Consider the following 24,456-nt stretch of genomic DNA (forward strand, 5'->3'; position numbering starts at 1 on the left):
TACCTTGCGCTTATTCTTCGCCTTTTGGTTTTCCACCCCCCCCCCCCCAAAGAACAAGATGGAGAAGTCGATGCTGTTTCTGTGCCATCTTGTCTGTTTTCTTCTAATAATCAGGAAAAAACAGAAGTAAATCAAGGGCAATACAAAGATATACATTATCGCAAACTTTTAAAGTAATCTGCAAAAAGCTGCTACAAGCTTGTCTTTAGAGTGGGTTTATATATGGCAAGGATAATAAAAGGATGTTTCTGATGCTTAACATAAAAATGATATTTCTAAGACCAGTCCACATTTGGAGTGCCATTTTAGCAAAAGCAATAGCCAGACTATGGATAGCAGTAATTTCTTTACATCTCCCTCCCAGAGTTAAGCAGTGTTTCTGACCACCTTGTATACTTTTCACTGTGGTAAGCACTGTGAGTTTTGAAGTATCTAATCTGGATAAATCACGGAGAAAAGGCTATTACTATCTCTTAAAAGCAGAGATAGCAAAGCTCTTGTAGCTCTGCTTCTGTCTACAGAGCTGTACCAAGCTCAGGAACAAAGAGGAGAATGATGTGATGGGGAATTCTTTCAGCAAAAATTAATGTTGAGGGAGATGATTTTGCCAGGGCAGCCCTTCAGCAGCTGTCAACAGAGATACTGAGTATGAGTCCATGTATGCTGAAGCAGCTGCAGGCATCCTTATAGAAGTACAAAACCACTTTCTCTCTACACATGTAGCAAAATGTGTTTTCAGAGAAAGAAAAAATGTAATTAGTGTCCCAGTGCAGAGCTAAAGTGGAGGTAATCACATTATCTCTTCAGTTTCACATCTCTCTTCAATATCAAGGTAAAGGACTGTCGTTGGTTTTGTCAGAACTTGGAATAAAAGCTTTTTTTTTTTTTAATTTAATCTTATAAGGAATATTGAAAAGCTTTCAGAAATTTTCCAGCGGGAAACATTTTGTTTCTCTTCTCTGTTGCATGTTGATGTTTGCCTCTCCTGACCAGGGAAACAATGTGGAAACGAGGAGTGGAAAACATGGTGGTGCAAAAACAAGTTCAGAATCCATAAACAGTGTTTCAGACTGCTTCTTTTAGGGTGTTTTTCTGGAGAAATGCTGTTGAAAAGCACTCTGGTTTTGAGACAAATGGCGCATTTTGCAGGTGTTTTCGTGGTGACTGTGATGGCAGTGCAGGAGCACTGGTTTGTGCTCGTGTGCCCACGGCGCCCACTCGGCCGTGCTCTGCAGGGTGGTTTTGCAGGGCACACAAACATCTGCACACCCACACAGCCCGACCGTGCACAGTTTGAGCTGTGCAAGGAACATATGGCTGGGTTTGTTTACCCTCTGCTCGTTTGCCAGCCAAACTGTAGCAGTAAACAGAAGTTTGGTAATCATGTGGAAGCAAGACGGGTTCGTTCTTTCTCTCCTTTCAGAACTAATCTATGTAAGAAGTGGCAGTTTCTCTCCAGGTTTTGAAGTTTTGTTCAGCTAAATTTTGGTCCCAGTGCTATGGAATTTTAAAAAATTTATGGGACACTTGCATTTAAATGGTTGCATTGGAACTGCAGTGTGGCACAAGTGATAGCATTTTGGAGGGAATACATACAGAAAGGCTTAATATCTTGATGAATTTTGAATGCTTTAGAAGACTAGATTTTATGTTATTAACTTATTTGGCAGATTTAGGAGAATAAAAAGAATAACCCCAAATACAACAAGCAGCAAACAGTTGGGTACCTTTATCTCCAGGCTGTAAAAGCATGGCATGAAAAACAAAGGATCACTGAGAAAAGAACCAGCCTGCATCTTAAGGTTCTTTAGTAGTTATTTAATTTTTTTTTTTTTTGAAATTAGTAACTGTGTAGCTGTTCATTTCAGCTAAGTACTAACTAGTTGCCAGGCTCCTTGCTCTTAGAACCAGTGATGTCCCGCTGGTGCAGTCAGAGCTGTGCTGTGGGACACAAGCAGAAGGTTTGCAGGTGGAGAGCTTTCCTTCCAGAGACACTGGTCAGTCAGAAAGGATGGTGCTTTTCTTTACAAACCTCTGTTGCCTTTCATCTAGGGGAGCCTGCGTGAGCAGGGAGGCTGGACTAGGTGACCTCCAGTGGTCCTTTCCAGCCTTACCCATTCTGTGATTCTGTGATCTCCTTGTGTTGGGTTTTTAAGCCCCAAGTTTAGGACTTGTCTGTGATTTCAAGCTCATCTGATTGATGTGGGTGAAATGATCCAGCCCCATGCCCATGGCAGCCATGCCAGTCCAGAGCATGGAGAGGGAGCACTCCTGCCAGCAGCATGGCGGTGGATCAGGCTGGAGCGGGTGTGGAGGAGCAGTGGGGAGCTGCTGCCCTTTTCCCTGGGGAGAGCTGTCCCTGTGGAAGAAGGGAGATAATTTGTACCAGTGTGTGTCCATATGGCTGCATTGGTGTAGCCGTTGGGGTGAAAAGATCTCTCTGTCTGCTCTGCAGATATGCACAACCCTACGGAAGGGCTTGTGGGCACCTGGGGTGTACACCTCTGAGACAGAAACTGCCCAGCAAGGCCTGGTGTGCTCCTCTTTCTGGAGAATTTGGACAAGGAGGTTGTGTTTGGCTTGGCCAAGTCTTGGCCTTTCTGCAGGTGTTTTATCTAGCCATGTAGAGGCTGTCAGGGAGCCCTTGAACACCTCAGATGGGGATTCCCAAGATGGTTTCCTTTAGGGAATACACTCAGCAATGGTGAAAGCAGCTCCTTGCCCTTAAGACATGTTCCCTGCCCTTCTCTGAAATACCCTGAGAAGTGCTGGGAGCATGCACATGGCTTGGGAGCCTCTGGGGTGGGAATTACCTTTACCTGCTCCCCGGGCACGCTGGAGAGCCCCAGGCTGTGGGAATGGGATTCAGGATGGCCCCAGCAGCCCACAGGGAGTGTGGCAGGAGGCTGTTATAGTCCATTGTCCTACCAGCCACTCTTGCAGGTGCTGGTAGGACATATGTATGTCTACATAATATATGAAATATAATCAAAAGGATTGTTCCACAGAGTGATATGAAGATGGCAGAGCACACGCTGAGCAAACACACCTAAGGATGTTGCTGAGTGTAACGTCGCAGCCAGCTTTCCTCTTGGCTGGTGGAATCACTCTTTTATATTTATGTTCATTTGGGGAGACCTATAAATATATAAAAGAAAAAAACCACATCATCAGGCAGCTGTAGATGAGTTTTACTAATCCACAAATTCATTATTCAAGCATGTAAAAATAGCTGGTCCTTGCTGAAAGTAGGGGATGATACTACAGGAGAGTGGCTGTTACTGGTGATGTCTCATTTGCATGGAAAATCGTGGATGCCTTATGATTACAGCCAAGATTGCCCCCCTCAAAACAAGCAGCATACAGTGTGGTTGTTTAGCTTGATGTAAGCAGACAGATCAGAAAATATGTAAGTGCCTAATGGGAATATTTCTCATTAGCTCAATTGCCCCAGGCCAGAGGGGCTGGGAGACTCTGATGTATCTAAATGAGCTTTGCAGAGTTACAGTTCTTAAGGCTCTCTTCATCTACGTCAGAGCAATGATAAGTAAATGTGGATTCAGATGCCCTAGTAACGCTTGATAAAGCATGTTAGTGAAGGTGAAAAGTGACAGCCAAACCCAAAAATATTCTCAAGCTGGAAGAAAGGAAATTCACCATGATGTGGTTGGCGGTGGGAGGAGAAATTTGTGGTGTCGTGACTGTCCCCAGATGAAATCAGCAAATTCTGTTGTGTGTGTGTGTGTTTTTAGGGTCGTTCAATAGAAGAAAAAGAAATTCCCTCTACGTAACTGTGACTCTCCTCATTGTGTCAGTATTAATTCTAACGGTGGGCCTAGCTGCTACAACAAGAACCCAAAATGTGACTGTTGGAGGTTATTACCCAGGGGTTATTGTAAGTATAGAACTCCTAGGTAGGTCTAGAAAACTTATTGCCTACAAAGTCCCTTGTAATGCTGCAAATGTTATAAAGGGTGTTCTTGTCCTGAATATTTTGCTCAGTTACTTCATTGCCATTTGATTTATTTGTTTTATTATTATTTTGCACCTGCTGCTCATTCCCATGCAAAAATCACATCCAAATGGCAGCTTCCTCTGAGCTTAGGTAATAACTAATGCTTTTGAGCTAATGGTATGGCAGGTTTTATGTCAGTAGAAGGAACCATAGAACTTCTTTGTTTGCACAGATCACATTCAGCCCAGGCAGAAGTAAGGCAAAGAAGGACCACAGGTGCCAAGAGCAGTTGAGAGACCAGGTCTTGGAATACTGTTCACGTGACTTGTGGTGATAAAGTTCACTTGCCAAAGTGTTTAATGACTTGGAGTCCCTGGATGAGGAGCTGTAGCAGTTTGCCAGGGGAGCATGTACATCAAAGCTGTGAGCACATCCACTTCTTCTGTTTTGTTATCAACAGCTGAAAGTGGGAAAGGACAATCTTGTAGCTTCAAATGGCTTAATTTAGAGACTACTGGTGTCCAGCCTTCCTGCTATTTGATGTATATCCTCCTGCAGAAGCATAAGGGACAAGTACATCATGCCTCTCCAAGCATGAGCAAAGGTCTAACCTGAGCTGGAAAGCAAGTCCTGGTCTGTTCCTGTGCATGTCTGAGATATGCTCAAAAAGAAGCACTGAACTGCAGTCAAAATGGGTGTCTTAGCATATTGAGTGTAGCTAGTAGCCCCAGCTAGAGGTTTCTGGTCTAACAGCTGTGGAGTGCTGCACGTCTGATTTGGAGGCTTGAAACAGTCTAGATAACTAGGTAGAGGCTTGTTCTTGACTTATTGCTGTTTGATTTATTTGCCATGCATTGCAGATCTCAGGGAGCTTTATACTTCTCTGTGACCGAGTTCCTCTATGGCTGAAGAAAGGCCCTTTACAGCCCTTAGTGTGGAACATTGTTACAGATTATGTCGGGCCTCTTCTGTTTAGGTTTTCTGGTTTCTCACAGTAACTCCTGCACTTAGGCCTGATCTTTTTTAAAGAGAAGCATAGAAGGAAGGTGTTGAGAAGGGTTTCAAACATTCCACACTTAGCCTACACCCTGTCAGCCTGAGCTGAACCTCGTGCTTCAGAGCAGGTCCTGCAGACTGATGCAGATGGGTTGAGTCTGTTGCTCACGTCCCCTTGACATCTCCCATGCTATTTATGGACTGGGAACGTCAGCATCACTAACGCTTTTTTAGGACTTAGTCTACTCAAGGAATTAATGAATTCCTGGACTTGGGAAGGGCGTTGAGTTACTTTATTCAGAAGCACCCTGGCGATTTCTGTTTATCACCAAATTCTGCCTCTCGGTTCATTAATCCACTGTATGGTAATGTGTGATGACCTCACCTGTCTGCCTGCACAGGAAAACATTCCAGTGTGCTGCTGGATGCTTCAGCAGGTGCTTAAAATAGCTGATGTTTCATAACAAGCTGGGCTTTCTCCCTTTACTGGGAAAAAGGGCTTGCCGCGGTACATGAGTACTCGGTGAGCTGTCCCCAAGCAGGTGACTTCCACAGCCCTGAAGAAGCAGCTCCTTGCAGCTCTTGTCATCCAGAACCTCAAACTGCTGTTAGGCCTGTGTGCATTTCCCTCAGGGATTCTGTGCACTGTTAGTCATACCCTGAGTGCCCTGTGGTGGTAGGTAAGGTAAGGAAAACACAGAGCCAGAAGTCTCATCACTGCCACACCTCATGCACCGTTCTGTGCTCCTTCAGCTTGTGTTCCTTGGGCAAACACCTCTTGTGGAGGAGGGGACATGCAAAGAAGGGGATTGTCTAATGCAGGGGATTGTCTTCCCAGGCCTCTTCTTCCAAGGAAGGGCAGAACCGGGCACTGGAGACCATCCACATGAGTGGGATTTTGTTTGTTTGGGTTTTTTGAGGGTTTGAGGTTAGTTTTTTCCCAAAACAACTCAGTTCCTCATTGGTACAACTGGAGAAGCTGAATTAGAGGGTGCAGTGACATGTCCTGTAGACAGGCTGCCCTCACCCTCCTCCATGACCACCCAACTTTCATGACTACATCAGTGAGCACCCTGGCTGTGTCTCTGTGGGAAATGTCCTCACCTGTGCCTGGATGACTGAGCTGGGATAGAGAAGCCTGGAATATAACAGTGGTGCTCAGCAGACAAGAGTAATGATCAGGTGCACAGGGCAAGCACCCTTGTGAAGTGAGACTGTGAGATACGTGTGTTGTCTCCAAGTTACAACAGCTTCCAGAATCTGTGTAAATGACTGATCTTTCTTATGCTTTCACTGGCAAACCTCTTCTGTAGTGGTTCCTTGCCAAGGATGTTGGCTTCGGGCTGGAAAAGTGCATTCATTTTGTGTCCTGTCCTCCTTTCAAACAGGCATCCCAAGGCATCACATCCATCAGCAAATTAATGATGCAGTTGATGCAGATTCCTAAGATCTCTTTGTCCCATCCATAGAAGAATGAGTAGTTTTTCCATTAATGCAATGAGAATTCCTGTTAAGGAGAATCCACTGATTTATTTGGTCTTCACCTGTTGGATGTACAGACTTGCTGTAATTTCTTCTTTTTGAATTACCTTAGATTATCTGAGGTATTTCACCTTTTGATTTGAAGCTGCTCTGAAAGACCACGTGGATATTTCTCTTATGGATAAAGCTCAAAGGGCACAAAACATTTTTCTTGAGCATTTGCCTTAGGTGTGTGTTGCCTGATCAGCTGCTCTGCTTTAAGCCCTGCTGTTTGAGCCAGCTGCTCTTGCTGCCCACGGCACTGCACCAAAGGTTACTGGGCTTAACCAGGGCAGAAGAAGATTTAAGCCCAACTTTTTCATCATATTTGTGTCTTTTAATCTCTATATATGCCTCTGCCTGAAAGTATTTGGCTTATTAACTCTTTGTTTTCTATTCCTGGCTCTTAAAATATCGATTCCAAGTTGGTTGGCTCATTCTTGAATCACTGCAGTTTGTCTCGTGCTTTGTTCTGCTTCCTGGGGAGTTGGCCAGTTATTGGGTGTTCTCACCCAGATCTTCACTGTCCCTTGGTCTGTTGTCTGGATTTGCACCTGCTTAATATGACAGGTCCAACTGTAGGACTTTTCTGGCATTTCTCATTTTGCCGACCCATGGAAGTGGAGATGGATGTGCTCTAGACCAGGCAGAGACCTTTCTTGGCATGACACAGAAGTACTTCTGCATCTCCCCTCATAGTCTGTGGTTCCTCCTTGAAGTCCCTGTTTCTGGCCTGGCTGAGGTGTGCTCTGTCCTGGAAACTTCACCTTAGTGTAGCTAAATAGCTTAAGGCTGTGGAGAAGGGAGGTGGAAAATCACACTCCTGGATGACTTCACTGAGCTGAAATAAGTGTTGTCAGTTATGGCAGCAAAAAAAGATGCTTTTGCTGCAGTAGCTTGTTCTGTTGGCTGGGTTGGCGTGAGCTCTTCTGGTAGAAGACCCTGGTGAATGCATCCTCACCCCTGGAAATGAGGGAGGAGTAGGAGAAGGCATAAAGCTGCTAAATCTTCTCAAGTGTAAATCTCCCTTATTTCATACTTCGCATCAAGAAAGTCTCTGAGTTAAAAACTGAGGTGATTGCTCACAGGCTCAGTGAGGCTACAGAAGCCTGATCCTGCAGATGTTAGTGCTGTGGTCCTGCAAGGTTTGCATCTGGAGAGTCCTGAGTGTTGGTAGGGTTGTTCCAAGACAGCAATGCATATCCTCATCCACCAGCCATTACTCAGCATCACTGGGGCGGGGATGGAATTCAGAACTCATCCTTTTGGTTTCTACACACGCTTTTAGTGCCATATGTGGGATACACCTGATAGTTCCTGCTAGTGAGACTCCACTGGTTTCTTGCTAAGGAAGAGTGCTCACACATCCACAGTATGTTCTCTTGCTGCTTCTGGATTTAAATGTGTTCTGTCTGTATACAAAATATGTTGGGTATCATCCTGATCTAAATGCTAACAATACATTGTTTTTCAGCTTGGTTTTGGGTCGTTTCTTGGAATAATCGGATCAAACTTGATAGAAAACAAAAGGCAAATGGTAAGTTCTTTATAGAAACTTCTCTAAAAAGTGACAGTAACTCAAGTATTGTATGTAAATAGTATTATTGGTTTTCCTAACTCTTCCAGGGTAAGTATTGCATACCTCTTGAGAACTAGAGATGGTTTCTGGCAGCCCAGGAGAATAAGGCTGTTAACTCTGCTATTTTTAAATTAAAAAAAAGAAATGCTCAAGGAAGCACAAAGTGACTATACACAGTCTCACTGAACTTGGTGGGATTTTTTTAAAGAGCTTGAAATTGAGCATTTGGAGTTTTCAGGATAGTCAGTGCTTCACAGGCTCATGCCCAGGGCTTTTTCTTTTGAGCTGTCTCAGTATGTGATACATACTATGGTAAATAAGATAAAAATAATATAGTTATTTTAAATCTTCTAAAATAAATACTTTGAAGCCCAGAAGTCTAGAAGAATTGCTTTTGGCCACTTTCTATTCTAAGCAATGGTTAGAGGAGAAGATCAAGCAGCTGGTGTAACAGCCAGTCTGGAGGTGAAATCCCCTAGAGAGCCCAGCAGAAAGTCCTTCCTGAAGACAGGAGTGCTCAGAGCTCTCTGCTCTACAAATGTCTACAGCATAAGTCACTTGAGATATCATCATGACTAAAAGCACGAAGTCTGGTGTAACTGAAAAGCAGCCAATCTCTCCAGCACTGCTGATTAACACACTTATTGCTGGTTCCTGTTTCCAAACACCTCTTCCAGTGAGAAGGAAAACCAAGAAACTTTGCATACTGTAGAGCAGCAGCTGGGGACCTCAGAAACACAGGAGGTGCTGGCTAGACCAGGTGTGCACCCCCCAGTGCTCTCGGGTTCCCTCCTTGTGCTGCAAGGAGGGTTTTGTGTGCTGGGGCTGGGAGCAACATTCAGAAGAGAGCAGATGGGCAGTGAACATGCAGATAGCACAAACCAGGGGAGATGAGATCACAACTGAGCTTGTGCTGGGGTGGGAGGGGGTCTCTCTGTGCAGTGGGGATGGAGCTGGCTCAGATTACCCCTCTTGGCAAGCACAGGACACTTGGCTTGCCACAGGACACCTGTGGACTTGTCTGGGTCTCTGATGGCATCTTGCAGATGCTGTTTCACAAACTCCACACCTTGATGCCCGTGCCTGGAGGTAGGGGCTGTAGTGCTTGGAGACATCAGTAACAGGGCTTAGGGCAGGGGGAAGGCTTTTTGGAGAATTTAGCAAAAGGTGGGGGTAGAGAAAGATCAGTAGAAGTTGGTACCCAATACTGTCCTGGCAGGCTGTCGAGCTCAATCTTTCCAAGCCTATTTCCTCTGCTTGCCCACACATGGCTGGCCAGAGGTAGCATGTGGGGAGAAGCAGTCCAGCTCCTGGAGAACCCTGTGGGCAGATCTGTCTCCTGCCTTGGCTGGGCTCTCCCAAGAGAGTGGCTTCAACCCCCTTCCCCGGTGTTTTCCCCATGCTCTGGCAGCAAGATCTCTCCAGCCTTCTGGTGTGAGGCAGCAGAGGGCTGAGGGAGGTGGTGCTGTCCCTGCAGCCTGTCCCACTGGGCTGCTGCTGCTTCTGCAGGGATGGAGCTGCCTCTGGGAGGGGGCCCAGGGGTCAGATTAGCAGGGTGTGCTGCTGACCAAGGCTAAGGCGTGGTGGCCAAACTGCAGGGGGAAGTGGGAGAAATTCCTGCCTGTCCAAATCCAGAAGCTCGGCTGTGCTGCCTTAGCCTTTGCTTTGCAAATAGCAGGCTCCCTGCAGAGCCAGAGGGAGAGGGTGAGGCAGACCCTGCAGGAGAGGACATCTGCCTTTCCCACAGTCAGACAGGGTGCAGGGGAGGTGAGTTTCCCAGTGGATATTTTTTGTTGTTTTCACCCTGGCTCTGTAAGAGCAACATGTCCTGTTCTTTCTGTCCTAGCGGGGTTTCAGCCTCTTGCTCATCGTGTATTAGCAGCATGTCAGTGTCTGGTTGAGCAATGACCATGTTGTGCCAGTCCTGGACCCTTCACAGGAGTGCCCACGAGTGCCAGCATGGCTCTGACTTGACTATTTGGTTATTCTGAAGAGCCCTGGGTAGCCTGTGTTTGTTCTTTTCATCTCTATCATTTTGTGTCCTAAAAAGCACACATGACCCAGCTTTGCAGGGATTGCGTCACTGCTGCCTCGGCCGGCAGCGAGCGTGTCTCTGCTCTGACCGCAGAGAGGACATGCAGTAGCTGTCACTTATTGCCCCTGTGCTTTAGTCACACCTCCTCCTTGCCCAGGGGCAGCTTTGTCCATTACATGTTTCCATAATGCCACTGGCAGCGCAGGATTTATTTTTTTTATCTCCTGTGAACTTCCCCAGTGTCCTAGTTTGCTAAAAGGCAGTCTGGGTCTGGCTTGTTACGCAGCTGGTGGCAGAAAAAGCTAAAAGCAACTTCTGCAGCCGTGTTCTCGTGCGTGTTTCTGTCCGTCAGGTGACTGGGGAGCGTGAGGAGTCGAGTGAGCCAGCGTGGCTTACGGGGAGAGCTAAGCTGAAGCAGCACTCACTCCTCACTTCTCTCCTGCTTGCCGTCAGGAATAGAGCTCTCTGTTTTTTCCCACCCAAGCATATTGACTGCCATGCCATACATCTGCACTTCCCACTTGCCAGAGGAAGGGAGAGCTCTCGTCCCCCCAGGGAGGCCCAGCTGCCCACCCTGCAGGCAGCTCTGGCCCAGCCCAGCTGCCCGCTCAGCAGTTTTCAGCCGAGGAGTCAGGGGTTTATGTGCCTTTATGACAGTCATCCAGGCCAGGGAAAAGTGAGAACCAACAGCTTCACAGCCCATGAGTGGCTGTACCCTCGCCTAAAGGGATCCTCAGCCCAGGACACTCCTGCTGTCTGGCTCCTGCACTGTCCAAACCCAGTTTGTCTTTTCTTGTCTGAGTGCTACTTGGTGTGGCTGACTTCATCAAGAGTTAGATGAGTGAAGACCAATCAAGAATAGCACTCAGCTCTTGAGAGGGGCTTCTGCTTGCTACAGTAACAGTATTAAGCCCAAATCAAAAATCTTAGTGGCAAGTTGAAAACTGAGATTTTAAAAATTAATTTGTATATTTCTATTTGCTGTTTGATTTTTCTTTATCATAAATTCTCGGTGTTTGGTTTTCAGGCTTTTCTTTCTCCAGCTGAGAGAGAGGAAACTGTGTAAATAAAGTGAGCAAACCCATTTCTAGCATTAGATCCTTATCTCTTGGTAGGGCTGTTATGAAAGTATCATCATTAACCTTGTATTTATTTTAAACAACCATATTAGCAGCTCCTATCTGCAAGCAGGCATGACCGACAAATACCCTAATTGTATATATTTAGTGTTTGGCTCACTTCCCATCTCCAAGGCTCATGCTATTTAGGGAAAATATCCTCTTTCATGTATGTATGAAAAAAAAGGACAGTACAGAGGAAAACCAAACTTGCTACAAAATAACCTAAGCCATAAGCCCCATTCTTCCACTGAGACTGTGAGAAGCTGCACCTTCTCCCCTTGTGTAATTTCACTGGTTTGGTTGTGAAACAGGGTGACTGTGATGGATAATGTGAGTTGGGATCCAAATGTGGAGATGCTGGGGCTGAGTGGGAGGAAATGCAGGTGTTTACAGCTGACAGAACCAAGGTCCCACTGTAGGATCTGATCCTGGAAAACTTGTCACCTGCTGCCATCTGCAAGTAGTTTGTGGCACAGCATCTAATATTCCAGTAGCAGCCTAGTGGCTGTGATGTGTTCATGTGGTCACTGGGATCATTTCACAGTCTGCTCCATCTGCTGCTGCAGGTTTTGTCTATGCCTTGAATACTTGCCTCATCTAGAAAACCATTTTATTTTCTCTCATTTTGAAGCTAAGTGAAGTCAGCAATTGTACAGGGACCATTTCCACTGTCCCAAGCAAGCCCTCCTGCATCCTCACTCGTTTCTCAAGCTGACCTGCTCTGCACATGGATGTTGCTGGAGGAAGGCCTGTTTTCACTTAGAGAGATCTAGGTAAAACCGGTGTGATTAACCTAAAAATCCTCAGGTACTTTAAAAATACACATAGGATCCTTCTGGATTGTGTTAGGGAAGAGTTAAGGACAGCAGCAGCCAGAAGAGGAGGTGTATCCTCAGCCTTTTGGAGTCATGGAAAAACCTGCCTTACTATCTCAAGTGCCCAGAGAACCAGTCTGGCACAGTGCTGCTGCTCCTGCCGCTTTGCCAGAGCAGACACACATCCCACTGCCTTCAGTGAGAGCAGGCTGTGCAGCCCAGGCAAACATTTGGGTCATTGATTGCTTGAGGGCTTATTGACTGTGGTTTACGTATCCTTGTGGAGAGGGCACAACTCACTTGGTTGTGGAGAGGCAGATGATACTTTGCTTTGTTTTCCTTTCTCAGCTGGTTGCATCGATCGTCTTCATCAGCTTTGGTGTCATTGCTGCGTTCTGCTGTGCCATAGTAGACGGTGTCTTTGCTGCCAGACACATAGTAAGTGCTTCCAGGAAAACACAGGTCCTGCAATGCTTTTACTCTAGGAAAGCATGTGATGGTGTCTGCAGTCCTGTATCGGGACACATCAAACCCTGCAAATATACACCATGTGCTGAATGCTGTTTCAAATCATAAGCTTTAGAAAAATGTATCTTTTTTAAAAAATATTTTTAAATTAGCATGAAGAATTGAGATCTTAAAATTTTTGTGTGTGTGCTTTATATGTTTACTGAGTCTCACAACTCTTAAGATGTAATGTGAATTACAGCTATCACCAAGGGATAAAATATGACCAGTAACATCTATTTTGTTTTAAATGTAGGGAGAGGTAGTTCTTAATGCAGAGTCAACCACTGAATGTTGTAGTAGAATGAAGCAATTTGATACAAAGCTCATTAAAGCATTAGAGTATAAACAGGAAACAGTTGTTCTCAGTTTCCATTTAGTGACTTAAAAAAAGGATGAGCTGCTGCTGTCACGACCAGTCACTAGTGCAGTGGCAAGTGCATCCCTCCAAGGACCAGGGTCAAACATCACCCAGGGCTCAGGGAGCTGGGGTGGGGGGTGCCATGGCTGGGATGGTACAGAACAGTCTCTAAGTTTCCCCAGCCCCTTTAGGTGTTTTTTTGGTTTAGCTGCAGTACTGATCCTGGTGCCTTTCCCCGGCAGGACCTGAGGCCGCTGTACGCGGGGCGATGTCAGTACTACTCCAAGAGCACGACCCCGCCTGAGGTGAGAGCAGGTTTGGCTCTGCTGGCTCTGAAGGGGCAGCTTCATGGTGCAGGTGGAGGAACCTGCTGCCAGGAGTCTGCTCCAGTGTCCTGGAGGTCTGAAAAGTGAGGAGGGGGTGGGAGGCTGGACCTGGGGTGGGAGGACTCAAGGAGGTGAATTCCTCCATGCTTGGTGCTGCCTCATTAGTGAAGGAGCAGGTGGAGAGGAGGGGATGGGGGGTAGGAAAATACACCAGTTTCTCTAGATCTTCATCTGTGCATTCATTATGGGATTAGGGTGTGGGTTAAGAGTTCAGACAGCAGTAATTTCTGTGGGTTTGAGTAACATGTACCAGCCTCTGCACCCCTGCTATTGTATTCTCTAAAGAAAAGCCTCTCAGGGCTCCCAAGTTCCCAAGTAGTTTTGAATAACCACTATATTCCAGATTAGAATGCCTGCTTGAGGTGCAAAGTTAAGTACTACTCAGCAGCATTGCTGGGGTCCACTCTCTTTTCAGGCCAAAGCCTGTCCATGTGAGCTTGGGTGTTACCACCCATGGGCAGACAATGACCACTTTGGTCAGTTATGCACCAGTATGGAATTCTTGCTCTCAGTTTGTACCGTGCTGTTGGCAGCTCTGTGCTCTGAGTTGCTGTGTGGTGAGCTGTGTTCGTTCAGCAACACCTTGGCTGCCTGTAAGAGTTGCAAACCCCCTTCCTATGCAGGCGTGGGCTTGTCTGTGAGTTCCCCACTGTGAAAGGAAATGCTGGTCTGTTCTAGTCTAGTACATCTTTATTCCAGTAACTGTGGACTTTGCAGGAGCAAGATAAGGAAAGAAAAATCTGCCTGGGGCTGATCTGGAGATCAGTGCAAAATCTACGTGTAGAGCAAGCCAAATAGCAGCAGAAACTGTTTGAGGATGTCCCAATATGCTTTATGTATTTTTCTTTGTGTTCACACAGGCGATCTGTCACCCACAACGCCGTGCCCCCTGCACACCAAAAATAAAAACCAATACCTGCTTCTGCTGTGACCTGTACAACTGTGGGAAGTAAGCCAAAAATGCCATTCCTGGCCGTGGGAAGGGCAAGCAGGTGTCTGCCTTGCAGGTGTCTGGCAGGCCAGGACAGTATCGGTTAATGACAGTTGTTGTGGGAAGGGATCTTAAGCTGTGGTTACCAGCCACCAGGAGTCCCAGACAAAAGCTAACCAAATAAAGGGGTGTGTGAACACACCAAAGCCATCCCAGCTGTGGGTGAGCATGCTCTGGGCCAGCCCAGCTGGAAAAATGAAGAGGACAGGAGTTTCCATTGCTTTTGTGCTTGGTGTCCTCCCCAGTTTCCCCCCCTATTGAGTGTCACCTTCCTTCTCTGTTGGCACTGCTTGTTCCCTGGGTCTTATTTTGTTTTAGATGATTATTGGTGTAAAAACTGGGACACTGTTCTTCCTCTCCTTGTGACCGTTTCATTCCCCACCCTGCCAACAGGGAGGAGAGTTCACAGGCTGGTGTTCATAAACCTCTCTGCCCATTTCTGAATATTGTTCATGGTCACAGAGGGTTGGAAGGTGAATCAGCACTGTGCAATGAAGAGTCAGAAGGTGGTTACCAATCCAGAGCCACTGCAGAGTGATCACACCAGCTAGATCAGGCTAAGCCAGCTTCGTTTACAGCATGTGCTGCTTATATCATGTGGAGTCTCTAATGTGTGTCAGCAAGCAATTAATAAATTGATTTTTTTAGTGCTCGTTCTCGCCCAGGGCTGTTCCAGGCTTAGCATTTCTCACAGTACTTAGCTGGGCTGGCCCCCACTTAAATCATTGACTGTGGTGGAGGAAGATCAAAAGCTGCTGTTGGGAGAGGGTAGGTGGTTCCCTGTGCTGGGAAACGTGATCCCTGGTCTTTGTAGGACTTTGTGTCTGTGAAAGCCGTTGCAGAGGGGCGAAGCTCACACCTTCCTTTAGCAATTTACAGAACATTATCCCTTTGTACTGGCTGAAGAGAGTGATTCACAGAGAAGTGTTTGGAATAGAAAAGCTTGAAACTTTTCTGTATTTCCCTTTCTTTTGGTTTTGGGTTTTTTTGTCCCCAGGCAGGCTGGTTCAGGGTCCTGCCTCTGACCCATTTTCTCCTCTTTGATACAAGATACTAGTTGTTACCATCTTAATCTTGCTTAGCACCACAAAAATATCCTTTACTGAGGAGGTGCTGGTTCTTTTGGGATCTCATTAAGAAAGGCATGGACATTCAAGACCGGTTAGTTCACATATAAAGGATGGAAAATGCAGAAAAAGTGATGACAGTCTTGCATCCTTCCTGATGTCTGGCTGTGGCAGCGCAGGATGAGCCCCTTCCCTTGGATAAGTACATGCTGTATGTCTCTGAACAGTGCAGAATGTTCTCGTCGGTGCACCAAGGCTGGCTGAGAGCTCTGCACTCTGACACATCTCCATAGGAACGAGCTCTTGCCAGCAGCACATACAGGTTGTATTGTTGGAGGCGGTCACGGTGTGTGCTCGGGGTCACACGGAGGTCGTGCCAGCAACGTGCAGGTTTTTGTGACCTGTGCTTATGCTCTGCCTCGATTCTGCTTGAAAGCCCTGTCTCCTGTTGCAGTGTCTCCTGCAGTGGCCTGCTACAATGAAATACGGAAAAAAGAAAGGAGAGAAGTCAAAGTTGAGTAATGAGGGAAGGAGCGTGGCTCTTGTGAAAGGGGACAGGTCCTGAAGGCCTTGCAGAGTCTGTTGGGGACCTGAGCCTGGATCTCCTGCTTCTTGACCTTCAGTATGAGCCTGTTCTTTCCCATTTCCTCAAAGCCCTTGTGCAGTTTGAGCCTAACCCTGTATGTAAGCTGAGAGACAAGTCATTCATAAGCTCTTAATATTGTCTGTCCCTGATGAATATGTTTTCTGAAGGGGAATTTGCTGTAGCCCACTACATCTGGTATGTTATGCTGAAGGCCAGCCTGTGTCCTGCCCAGCAGGCAGAGAGAAGTCATTCCTGAAGAATCCCTGTAAGGTAAAATGTATGCAGGTATTCCTCCCGAGAATGCCAAGGCAATGGAAGGATTAAAGAAAGGGTTTATTTCAGATGCAAGGACCATTTATTAATGATGCTGCGCACTGGGCCCCCGGGGGAAAAAGGCAATGCCCTGCCTTCTCCAAGGCTCTTTGTATCTTCTCTCTCTTCCCCCACCCTCTCTGTCCAGAGGAGGCCTTGTACACATCTGCAAAACCCGTGTTATCTCTCTGCATACCTGGGAGATAGCTTGCTCACAGCTTCTCCCTGCAACTTTCTGAAATGCAGAAGGAAGGAAAAAAAGAACATCTAACCCGTTTTAGAAGGCATTTTGCAGTCTTCCTAAGTGAAATCAAGTTCTAGCTTTCCATCACAAATTCTTCCAAACTTGTACCTATCCCTACAATCCCACTGCAAGACTCCAGCCCACATGTTGCAGGAGCTGCTTTTCCTTTTCCAGAATAATGACCTCACTGGATTCCACCAAGTTTTCTCTATCTCTTTTCTGCATGTGGAAAAGCTTAAAAATGCAAGCAGAAAGACCTCTCCCTGCCAGGGTGCCAGGCTGTTTTAGAGACTGCTTTGTCCTTGGGAAGCCTGCAGGACCTCTGGAGATTTCAGATGATAGAAATAACCGGCAGATTCAGACTCAAGGATATTTGGGTGTTTGCAGGCCTTGTTTGTTTCAGAGCACATCAGTCTTCTGCTGTCATTGTGCAGGGAGATCTTGGATGGCACAAGTGTGGGATCCACCACTCCCTTGGTAGTCAGGTCCAGGCTGTCATTGAATTGCAGAATGCATTTTACTGTCCAGCAGAAGTACTTAGGTTTTACCATGCGTGGTGCAGGTTTTTTTATCATTGTTTTTCTTTCCTAATGTAGCAGAGTGGAGATTTCTGGAGGCTACTATGAATACATTGATGTCAGCAGCTGCCAGGACATCATCCACCTTTACCACTTGCTCTGGTCAGCAACCATTCTGAACATAGTGGGGCTATTCCTGGGGATCATTACAGCAGCAATCCTTGGAGGCTTTAAAGACATGGTAAGAGGGTATCAATTTCTCTGTATATTAAGGCAAAAAAACTCAGGCAAATTGCCTTTTAAAAATAATCATGAGAACAGCTATTAGTATTTCCATGCAAATTATCTATGCATCACTGCAATCAGGATGAAAAGGAGGGCAGGAAATAACTGTGAGGGGAAAGTGGAAGTGATTCACTTTCTGATCTCAAGTCACCACCTGAGCACAGTTAGAAAAGATGAACAGAATTAGGAGGTTGTATTTTGAAAAGGAACCTTCTCAGAGGTGTTGGCAATACCAGGATGAATGAAAATAAGCTCTTTCTTAAAAATTGATCTTCTTTTCATAGCATTCTCATCTACAAGGAAATGTGTGGTGGTTGCTCATGAATTGTTGATTTTATAGCAGTAGTAGGGTTCTGAGCTTTACAGGCTGTTAAAGCAGCTGTGTTAGGCTGAAACTCTCCATCTAGTTTCTTCATGGTGTGGAATCTGGAAGCGTGAACTGGGGATCAAAACCAAACTTCAGATAATGGAGAAAATGCTGTTCTGACAACATGAGCTTTGAAATACCCTCACTTGACCAGGCTACCTTCCATACGGTTTTGTTCTGAAAGCACAAATCAGTGGGGAGAGCTGAACATTCAGCAGATACCCTTGGGCTTTTTTCAGTCTCTTGTGACTCATTTGGAAAAATACAAAATGAGACACACAGAAAAAGAGCATTTGTTGTCCTGGCTATACATTTTTCTTACAAAGAAATCTTGGACCCTGCACTAAGGGTGCCATATTGCAGAACTCTGAACTCTTTTCAGACTCACCAGTATCTTCCCAAATAAAATAGGAGACACATTCCCAGCTGTGTATTGGAGCCCTTTGAGATTTGATCCACACCAGAGAGCCTCTAAACCTCTGCAAAAAAAAAGATGCATAGAAGTGTCTGTGAACAGCAGTACAAGAGGATTTGAAATATCTCAAAATGCACTGAATAACAGAGTAATCAGAATTAATGGATCATTTCTCCTACTTGTGAAGATGCAAATCTGTTTTGTCTGAGTACTGGTGTGCACTGGGCTATTACCAGCTTGTTCTGTGGAATCTGAGAGGAAGCAATGAGTGGGTGATGAATGAAATGACCTTGGGACTTAGCTGCTGCCCTGAGAGGGAACTGGATTGCCAGTTGCTAATTCAACAGAATTGAGGTCTAAAGACACACAGTGCTCCTCTAAATCATTTCTGCTTTCATTCAGCTGTCAGCTTTCCATGACTTGGTTAGCAGCCTGAAATTCTCTTCTTTTTGTTTTAACAGACTCCTTCCCTCCCTACGCTGAACTGTACGGTTGAAAATGCACACCCTTCAGTGACCTACTACTCAAGGCCACAAGTGACATCTTACAACACCTACTACCACAGCACTCCTCACCTGCCTCCCTACTCTGCATATGACTTTCAGGTGGGGAATGTTACAGGATGTTTTCTTGTTTAGCAGCAAAGTTAAATCCAGCCAGTCCTGCAGGACTCTGGAGACCTGCCTTCCCATCATTCACACAGTTTAATTTTCTTGTTCCTGCAGAACATATCCAATCTTTCCTACTAGGTAGGAAAGACTAAGTCCCCTTGGTAGTGCTCTCTCTTACTAAGGCAGTGTTTTCCTGAAAGCTGTCTTTGAAGTGAGGGCAACAGAACCTGCTGCCTGCCTGCCTTCCCCACCTCTCACTAGTAGAGACCACGTGAAAAATAGGCATTGCCTCTGGCACTGCAGTGTTCTGAGGAGAGAGGCAAAGCCAGGTGTTCAGGTGCTAGATTTTATTGGGCCAACTGCTGTGTCTGAGAGAAACAGATGAGCTTTTGGAAACAAGCTATTTGAGCTCCTGAAGAGACATGATGCCTGAAAAGCTATTGTGTGGTTTCTTTCCACATGGTTCAGCTAGTCTAAGAGTGGTCTCTGCAAACATCACCTCTGCTGTAATGCATCCCTTCCTCTTTGAATTATGGAGCTGTGCTGTTGGAAGTGGTGCGTTCACATGAAGCTTTCAGCTCTCACTGGTGAAGCAGATGAGGACATTTCCTCCTCAGCTCCTTTGTCAAGTGGATGTTACCACAGTGGTGATGATAACACATCATACATTTTCTTTGCAACCATCAGGGCTGAAGACTTTTTTTTATTAACAAGAGGTTAAGGTCTTAGAAATCAACTAAGAGGTGTGCTCTGTGATAGCCACCATCTCCCTCATCAGAGCCATGCATAAGAGTTAAATCTAAACTTTTCTGGTTTTACTGCTAGTGGCACTAGACAACACTGCTGTCAGGGCTTCCTAGGTATGCTTGAATACTTATATCACAATTTCTAGGATTTATGTATACAGATTTGTGATGCATTTTTGAGATTAATGGGACAGTCACTGGCATTGTATCACTTACAAAAATGCAAACATCAGTGCATACCAAACCAAGCTCGTCTGCAAAGTCCTCTTCTCAGCTTCTCAGCAGTTCTAAGTGCTGTCAGACTCAGGATTTGTTAGTACAGTAGCCCCAGTACCTGCAGAGAGCTCAGCATGGGTGGATTTTCCTGCTTTTTATCTGGAAGTACTGCTGGGCTCTGCTAACACTTAGAGCTCAGCTGGACGGATCAAAGTCTCTGGGTCTCAGTGCTGTGAGCACAGGTGTTGGCTTAGGAGTCAGCACAAAAGCTGGGCATAAATTCAGGTAATCTAAATTTAATATAGCCAAGTCTCTCTTTGAGATGCAATTCCAAGTTTGTGCTTTGTGTATCTTCCAAGAAACTTGGGGGCCTGCATGAGAGCCTTAGCTGAGCCTCTGGCTGTGGAGACTCTCTTGCCTTGAACCCTACTCTGCTCCAAGCAGTGACTGTACCACCCTGACACCTTCTTCTCTGCCATCCTGCAGCGCACAGAGCAGGCCCAGCATTGCCTCTCAAATTCCTTTCAGAGGATGCATTGCCTCTGGTGCAAGAGTGCTTCCCACTCATCCCACACATCCTTCACAGGAAAAAAACCAGAACTATTCCAGAATTTCTGAGGAAGCCTGTGCCCCTGCAAGAGCTTTCACACACAAATCTAAAGTGGCAGACCCAGCTCTCTGGTTTTTGGGAGAACTGGTGGGTGTTGCAGCAGCCACTACTTGTGCCATCGCTAATGACACTCCACACTCCTCCAGTGGTGAGGAAGGCACCAGGCCTTTGCAGGGGGCCGTGATGGGAACTGGGCAGTAGAAAAGGTCCTGGTGGAAGCAGTGCCATCTTACTCCTCATTGTGTTCTTGGTTGGGGGCAATTGGGTGAGAAAGCCTCAGAGTTTTGACTTCTGCAGGCCCTGAGCCACGTTTGGCTCTGACAGGAGAGCGCAGGCGAGCGTTGACCTTCTCTGCCTTTCACCCCCTGTTGACGGAGGAATTAATGCCATCTTCCCATGGGCACTCCTATGCCCCTGACAGTGCAGTGCAAATCCTCCTCACACTTGCCAGGGCCTTAAGCCAGGAACATTTGGGATTTCAGTTTGTGCCGCAGCTAAAGGGTGGTGGAGGGGTGTGTGGTGCCTGGGCTCTGCCCCAGTGTTTGCTGGTGTGTCCAGGCACTACCAAATGCTGTTTGCTCTGCAGGTGGCCTGTTCAGGTGGGCCAGGTGGAAAACAGCAGCACAGGGGCACCACGGCTGTCTGGGGCAAACCCACCATGTATTAGTGGCCAGAAGAGTTGTTGTGGTTTGAACTCAACCAGTTGTGCCCCACACAGATGGGGTTGGGGGGATCAGGGAGAGAATCAAAAGTAAGAAAATTCGTGGGACAGTAAAGCAAAGGCCACGTGCACAAGCAAAGCAAAAAGCCACATGGTCTGGGATATCTCTTGGGTCAGTTGGGATCAGCTGTCCCAGCTGTGTCCCCTCCCAGCTCTTTGTGCCCCCCCAGCCTCCTCCCTGGTGGGGTGGGGTGAGGAGCAGAAAAGTCCTTGGCTCTGGGTAAATGCTGCTCAGTGATAAGGGAAACATCCCTGAATTATCAACACTGTTTCCAGTGGAAATCCAAACCACAGCCCCCTACCAGCTGCTATGAAGAAAATTAACTCTTTCACAGCCAAAACCAGCAGAGGCACAAGTGGAAATAACAGAATTGTTATTTGTATGTACACGTTTTGCAGAGGTGAACCTTGCACTGTTAATTTTGAATTGCTTGGTAATCAAGTATCGCTTTGCCGAGGTCCTTGACATTACGAAGTGGTTACATTACAGCCTTCTTGCTGTCTCTCTGCAGCATTCCAGCGTGTTTCCAGCCTCCACTCCTTCTGGCCTCTCCGATGACCCCCAGTCCATGTCTCCATCTCCCAGCTATATGTGGGCCTCTAATGCACCGCCTCGTTACTCGCCACCCTATTTTCCCCCTTTTGAAAAGCCACCACCTTACACACCATAAAGAATGTGGGAAAGGAGACAAAAATGCTTGCCATCGAAATAATTGTGAACATTTTGTATTTATATTTTACTGTGGGAGGCAGCAGGAGGATAGATACAGAACAGAATTGCAAATACAAATATTAGATTGGACTGTTCTTTCTTGCGAGACTTATTTCAGAAGTTCAGCAATGGCCTGTGACGGAGGGGACAGACTGCTGATGTTTTAAAGTGTTGGTGAGTAGCAGGTGACCTAAATGTCAGCCTCTTTGGTTCATGTAGTCCTTGATTTTTAATAAAGTGATCCAACACAGATGACAGATTCTGGTCTGCCTTACTCCATCTTGTGCCAAGCTGAAGTAAGGGTAGCCAGGATCGACAGTTGCCAGAGACTATCCATCTGTTTAAGGTGAGGGTGCTCACAGACAGCGTGACTCGACACTGGTTTTGTTTGGCCTTCAGGCTCCAATTGCTGGGATTTTGGGCAGGGAGGCACAGGACTTGGCTCACATCACTTGTTGGTTACAGCCTACACAGTGGAAAAATCTTGGGAGAACTGCGACAGTGTCTCGAACTTCAACCCTATTGAAAAGAGGTAACATCCTAGGATAGTCTGGTAGATTGTAGCAAAACAACTGGAACATTGCTTTTTTGAGGGGGAGGGAATCTTTAATAGGCAAGCTGTTTTTATTTCAGAATTCTTCTTCAAGTGAAATGGAAGGTGAAATGGAGTTGTCTCTCTCTGAATTCTGTGTAAGTAAAGCTGAAGTCAAGTATTTTGGGTGGTTGCACTGCCTAAATCACCCTTGTATTCCTATAAAGAGCATCAGAAGCTGTCCACAAGTCACTGAAACAGTGCAGTGAAAACATAATGTATTTATTTATTTCCCTTTTGTTTGGTTGGGATTTTTTTTTTAAGCTTGTACTTTTAACTTTTTTAATGGACTGAATCAGCTCCCTGAATAAGCACTGTTTTAGTAGCTGTATTATGGGCTGCACATAAGGAATATCCACTACTAGTTCTCCAAGACATAAGTCTCACACAGTAAAATTCAACACCCTGTAATATAGGATGAAACTGAGGAATTTGCAATTACTGTTGTGACTTTCATTTAATCTTCAGCTGATGACTATGCTGACTGATCTAGATTAAAGCAGATTTTGCATGCATCCTGCATAACAAAAGAAGGTCAGCTTTGATATGTGACACACTGACCTGTAAAATGTGGTTCTACTCCAGGAAGTGATTTCAGATGACAGTGTTCAGATCTGAGCTGCTCAACCTGAGCGTTCTCAGCTGCTTACTTCAGGGATACAAATAACGTATTGACATTTTACTACTTATTTCCTAAAGATTTAATTTCCTTGGCATCAGTTTGCTGACTCTAATCCTCAGTTGCCTACCTTTACTTGCAACTGATGCAGACCAAAAGGCATCTAGAAGTTAAATCTGGCTTTCAGAATCAAAAAGTGGAATATATGCTAGTGGGGTGGGGGAAAATCCAGTTGGATTTTAAATTGTGGCATGTACTTTTAATCTATTAAAAAAAAAAAAAATTAAAATCAATTAAAATGCTGTCAACATGGAAAACAAAACACTGAAGTCTCTGATCTCACTTTTGAAAGTACACCCACACTTTATAATGCTGTTTTTAATCCTATGCATTTGCAAAGCCTTTAGGCTAGACTCTGTGTTAACCTTATCATTTCCACTGTCAAATACTAATCAGTATGTTAGTATATTAAAGGATAATATTGTTTATCCAGAAGCAGTGTAACTTTTCTCCAGTAAGAAGGGGAACTAAACAGCTGGAGAAAGGAATACAACTTATGGGATTTAAAGCAGTAGTGTATGCAAAACATATCCTGGTCATATTTTGTTTGTTGAAGTGCAGCTCCTATAAATTTGCATACTGAAAATAAATTTATATACTAGGGCATCCTCCCTTTTATATTACATTTTACTGAATTAAATCTTGATAAAGAGATCATGGGCAATTTCAAAACAGACAGTACTTCTCTTGATAAAACTCCCCACAAAACTAGAATTAGAAGGGCACATCAGTTTAGTATCAAAAAACATTTTATTCCTGTATCTTTGAGATAACAACTAACAGTCCTGTCCTACTTCTGACAAACACTCTACCATTTGTGCCTGTCAACTAAATAGGGCTAGAAGGACTAGGGGACACCACAGGACAGGACTGAAACTCCTGAGGGGAACATAACTTACTGGCAGAGGAACAACTGGGAAATTATTGATTTTGAGTTGAAAAACATTAAACTTAGGAAATATCCAAATTCTCATTTTTTCTAAGGAATGCTTAAGCAAAAGTTACATTGCTGCTTTAAATTCACTATAAAAGGACAAGGCCATTTTCACATTTAAAAAAATTACTGGTGGGATTTTCTGTTGAATTACCTGTGTCCTTCTGCTTGCGCAAAACTAAGCGTTTAATGTACTGCAACATTCTGCACTGTATTCATCATTTCTTATGAGAATGTCAAGATTGTGGCTCATATGTACCCTTTTATTACGTTACCAAAGTTAAATAAAATTGTGTGACTTTTGTAAACATTTATAAATTGCATTTTACATTTTAACAACTTTCCTGTCTTGCAAACATCTTTAATGTTAGTTGAGAAATTCCAGTACAATTGCACTGTGAAAAAAAAAAGAAAAAAAAAAGAAAAACCCAACGAACAGAAAAACCCCCACCTCTACTTGTTATACTGGAAATGTGTTTTTATACCAGGATTAAACAAAGACACCTTTTTTTAAATTCTGTTTTTGAAAGCCCCAGATGTACCTACACTTTGTAATTCTGCAGTTCTACCCACA

The 24,456-nt window shown here is 45.2% G+C and overlaps 1 protein-coding gene across 1 annotated transcript in view; it reads left to right on the forward strand.

Moving 5' to 3' along the window:
* The window catches only part of TMEM255A (transmembrane protein 255A), a 23,912-nt gene extending 707 nt beyond the window's left edge, over window positions 1-23,205 (forward strand). The window contains exons 2-9 of the mRNA XM_017815189.1: window positions 3,752-3,895; window positions 7,947-8,009; window positions 12,371-12,460; window positions 13,133-13,195; window positions 14,137-14,225; window positions 17,073-17,235; window positions 18,523-18,666; window positions 21,478-23,205. Of these exons, the coding sequence (XP_017670678.1) occupies window positions 3,752-3,895; window positions 7,947-8,009; window positions 12,371-12,460; window positions 13,133-13,195; window positions 14,137-14,225; window positions 17,073-17,235; window positions 18,523-18,666; window positions 21,478-21,636 (915 nt within the window). The 3' untranslated portion in view covers window positions 21,637-23,205. The remainder of the gene's footprint in view (window positions 1-3,751; window positions 3,896-7,946; window positions 8,010-12,370; window positions 12,461-13,132; window positions 13,196-14,136; window positions 14,226-17,072; window positions 17,236-18,522; window positions 18,667-21,477) is intronic.
* The last annotated feature ends 1,251 nt before the right edge of the window (window positions 23,206-24,456 follow it).

This window comes from Lepidothrix coronata, unplaced genomic scaffold, assembly GCF_001604755.1.
Source record: "Lepidothrix coronata isolate B3197 unplaced genomic scaffold, Lepidothrix_coronata-1.0 Scaffold2, whole genome shotgun sequence".
NCBI classification, from domain to species: domain Eukaryota; kingdom Metazoa; phylum Chordata; class Aves; order Passeriformes; family Pipridae; genus Lepidothrix; species Lepidothrix coronata.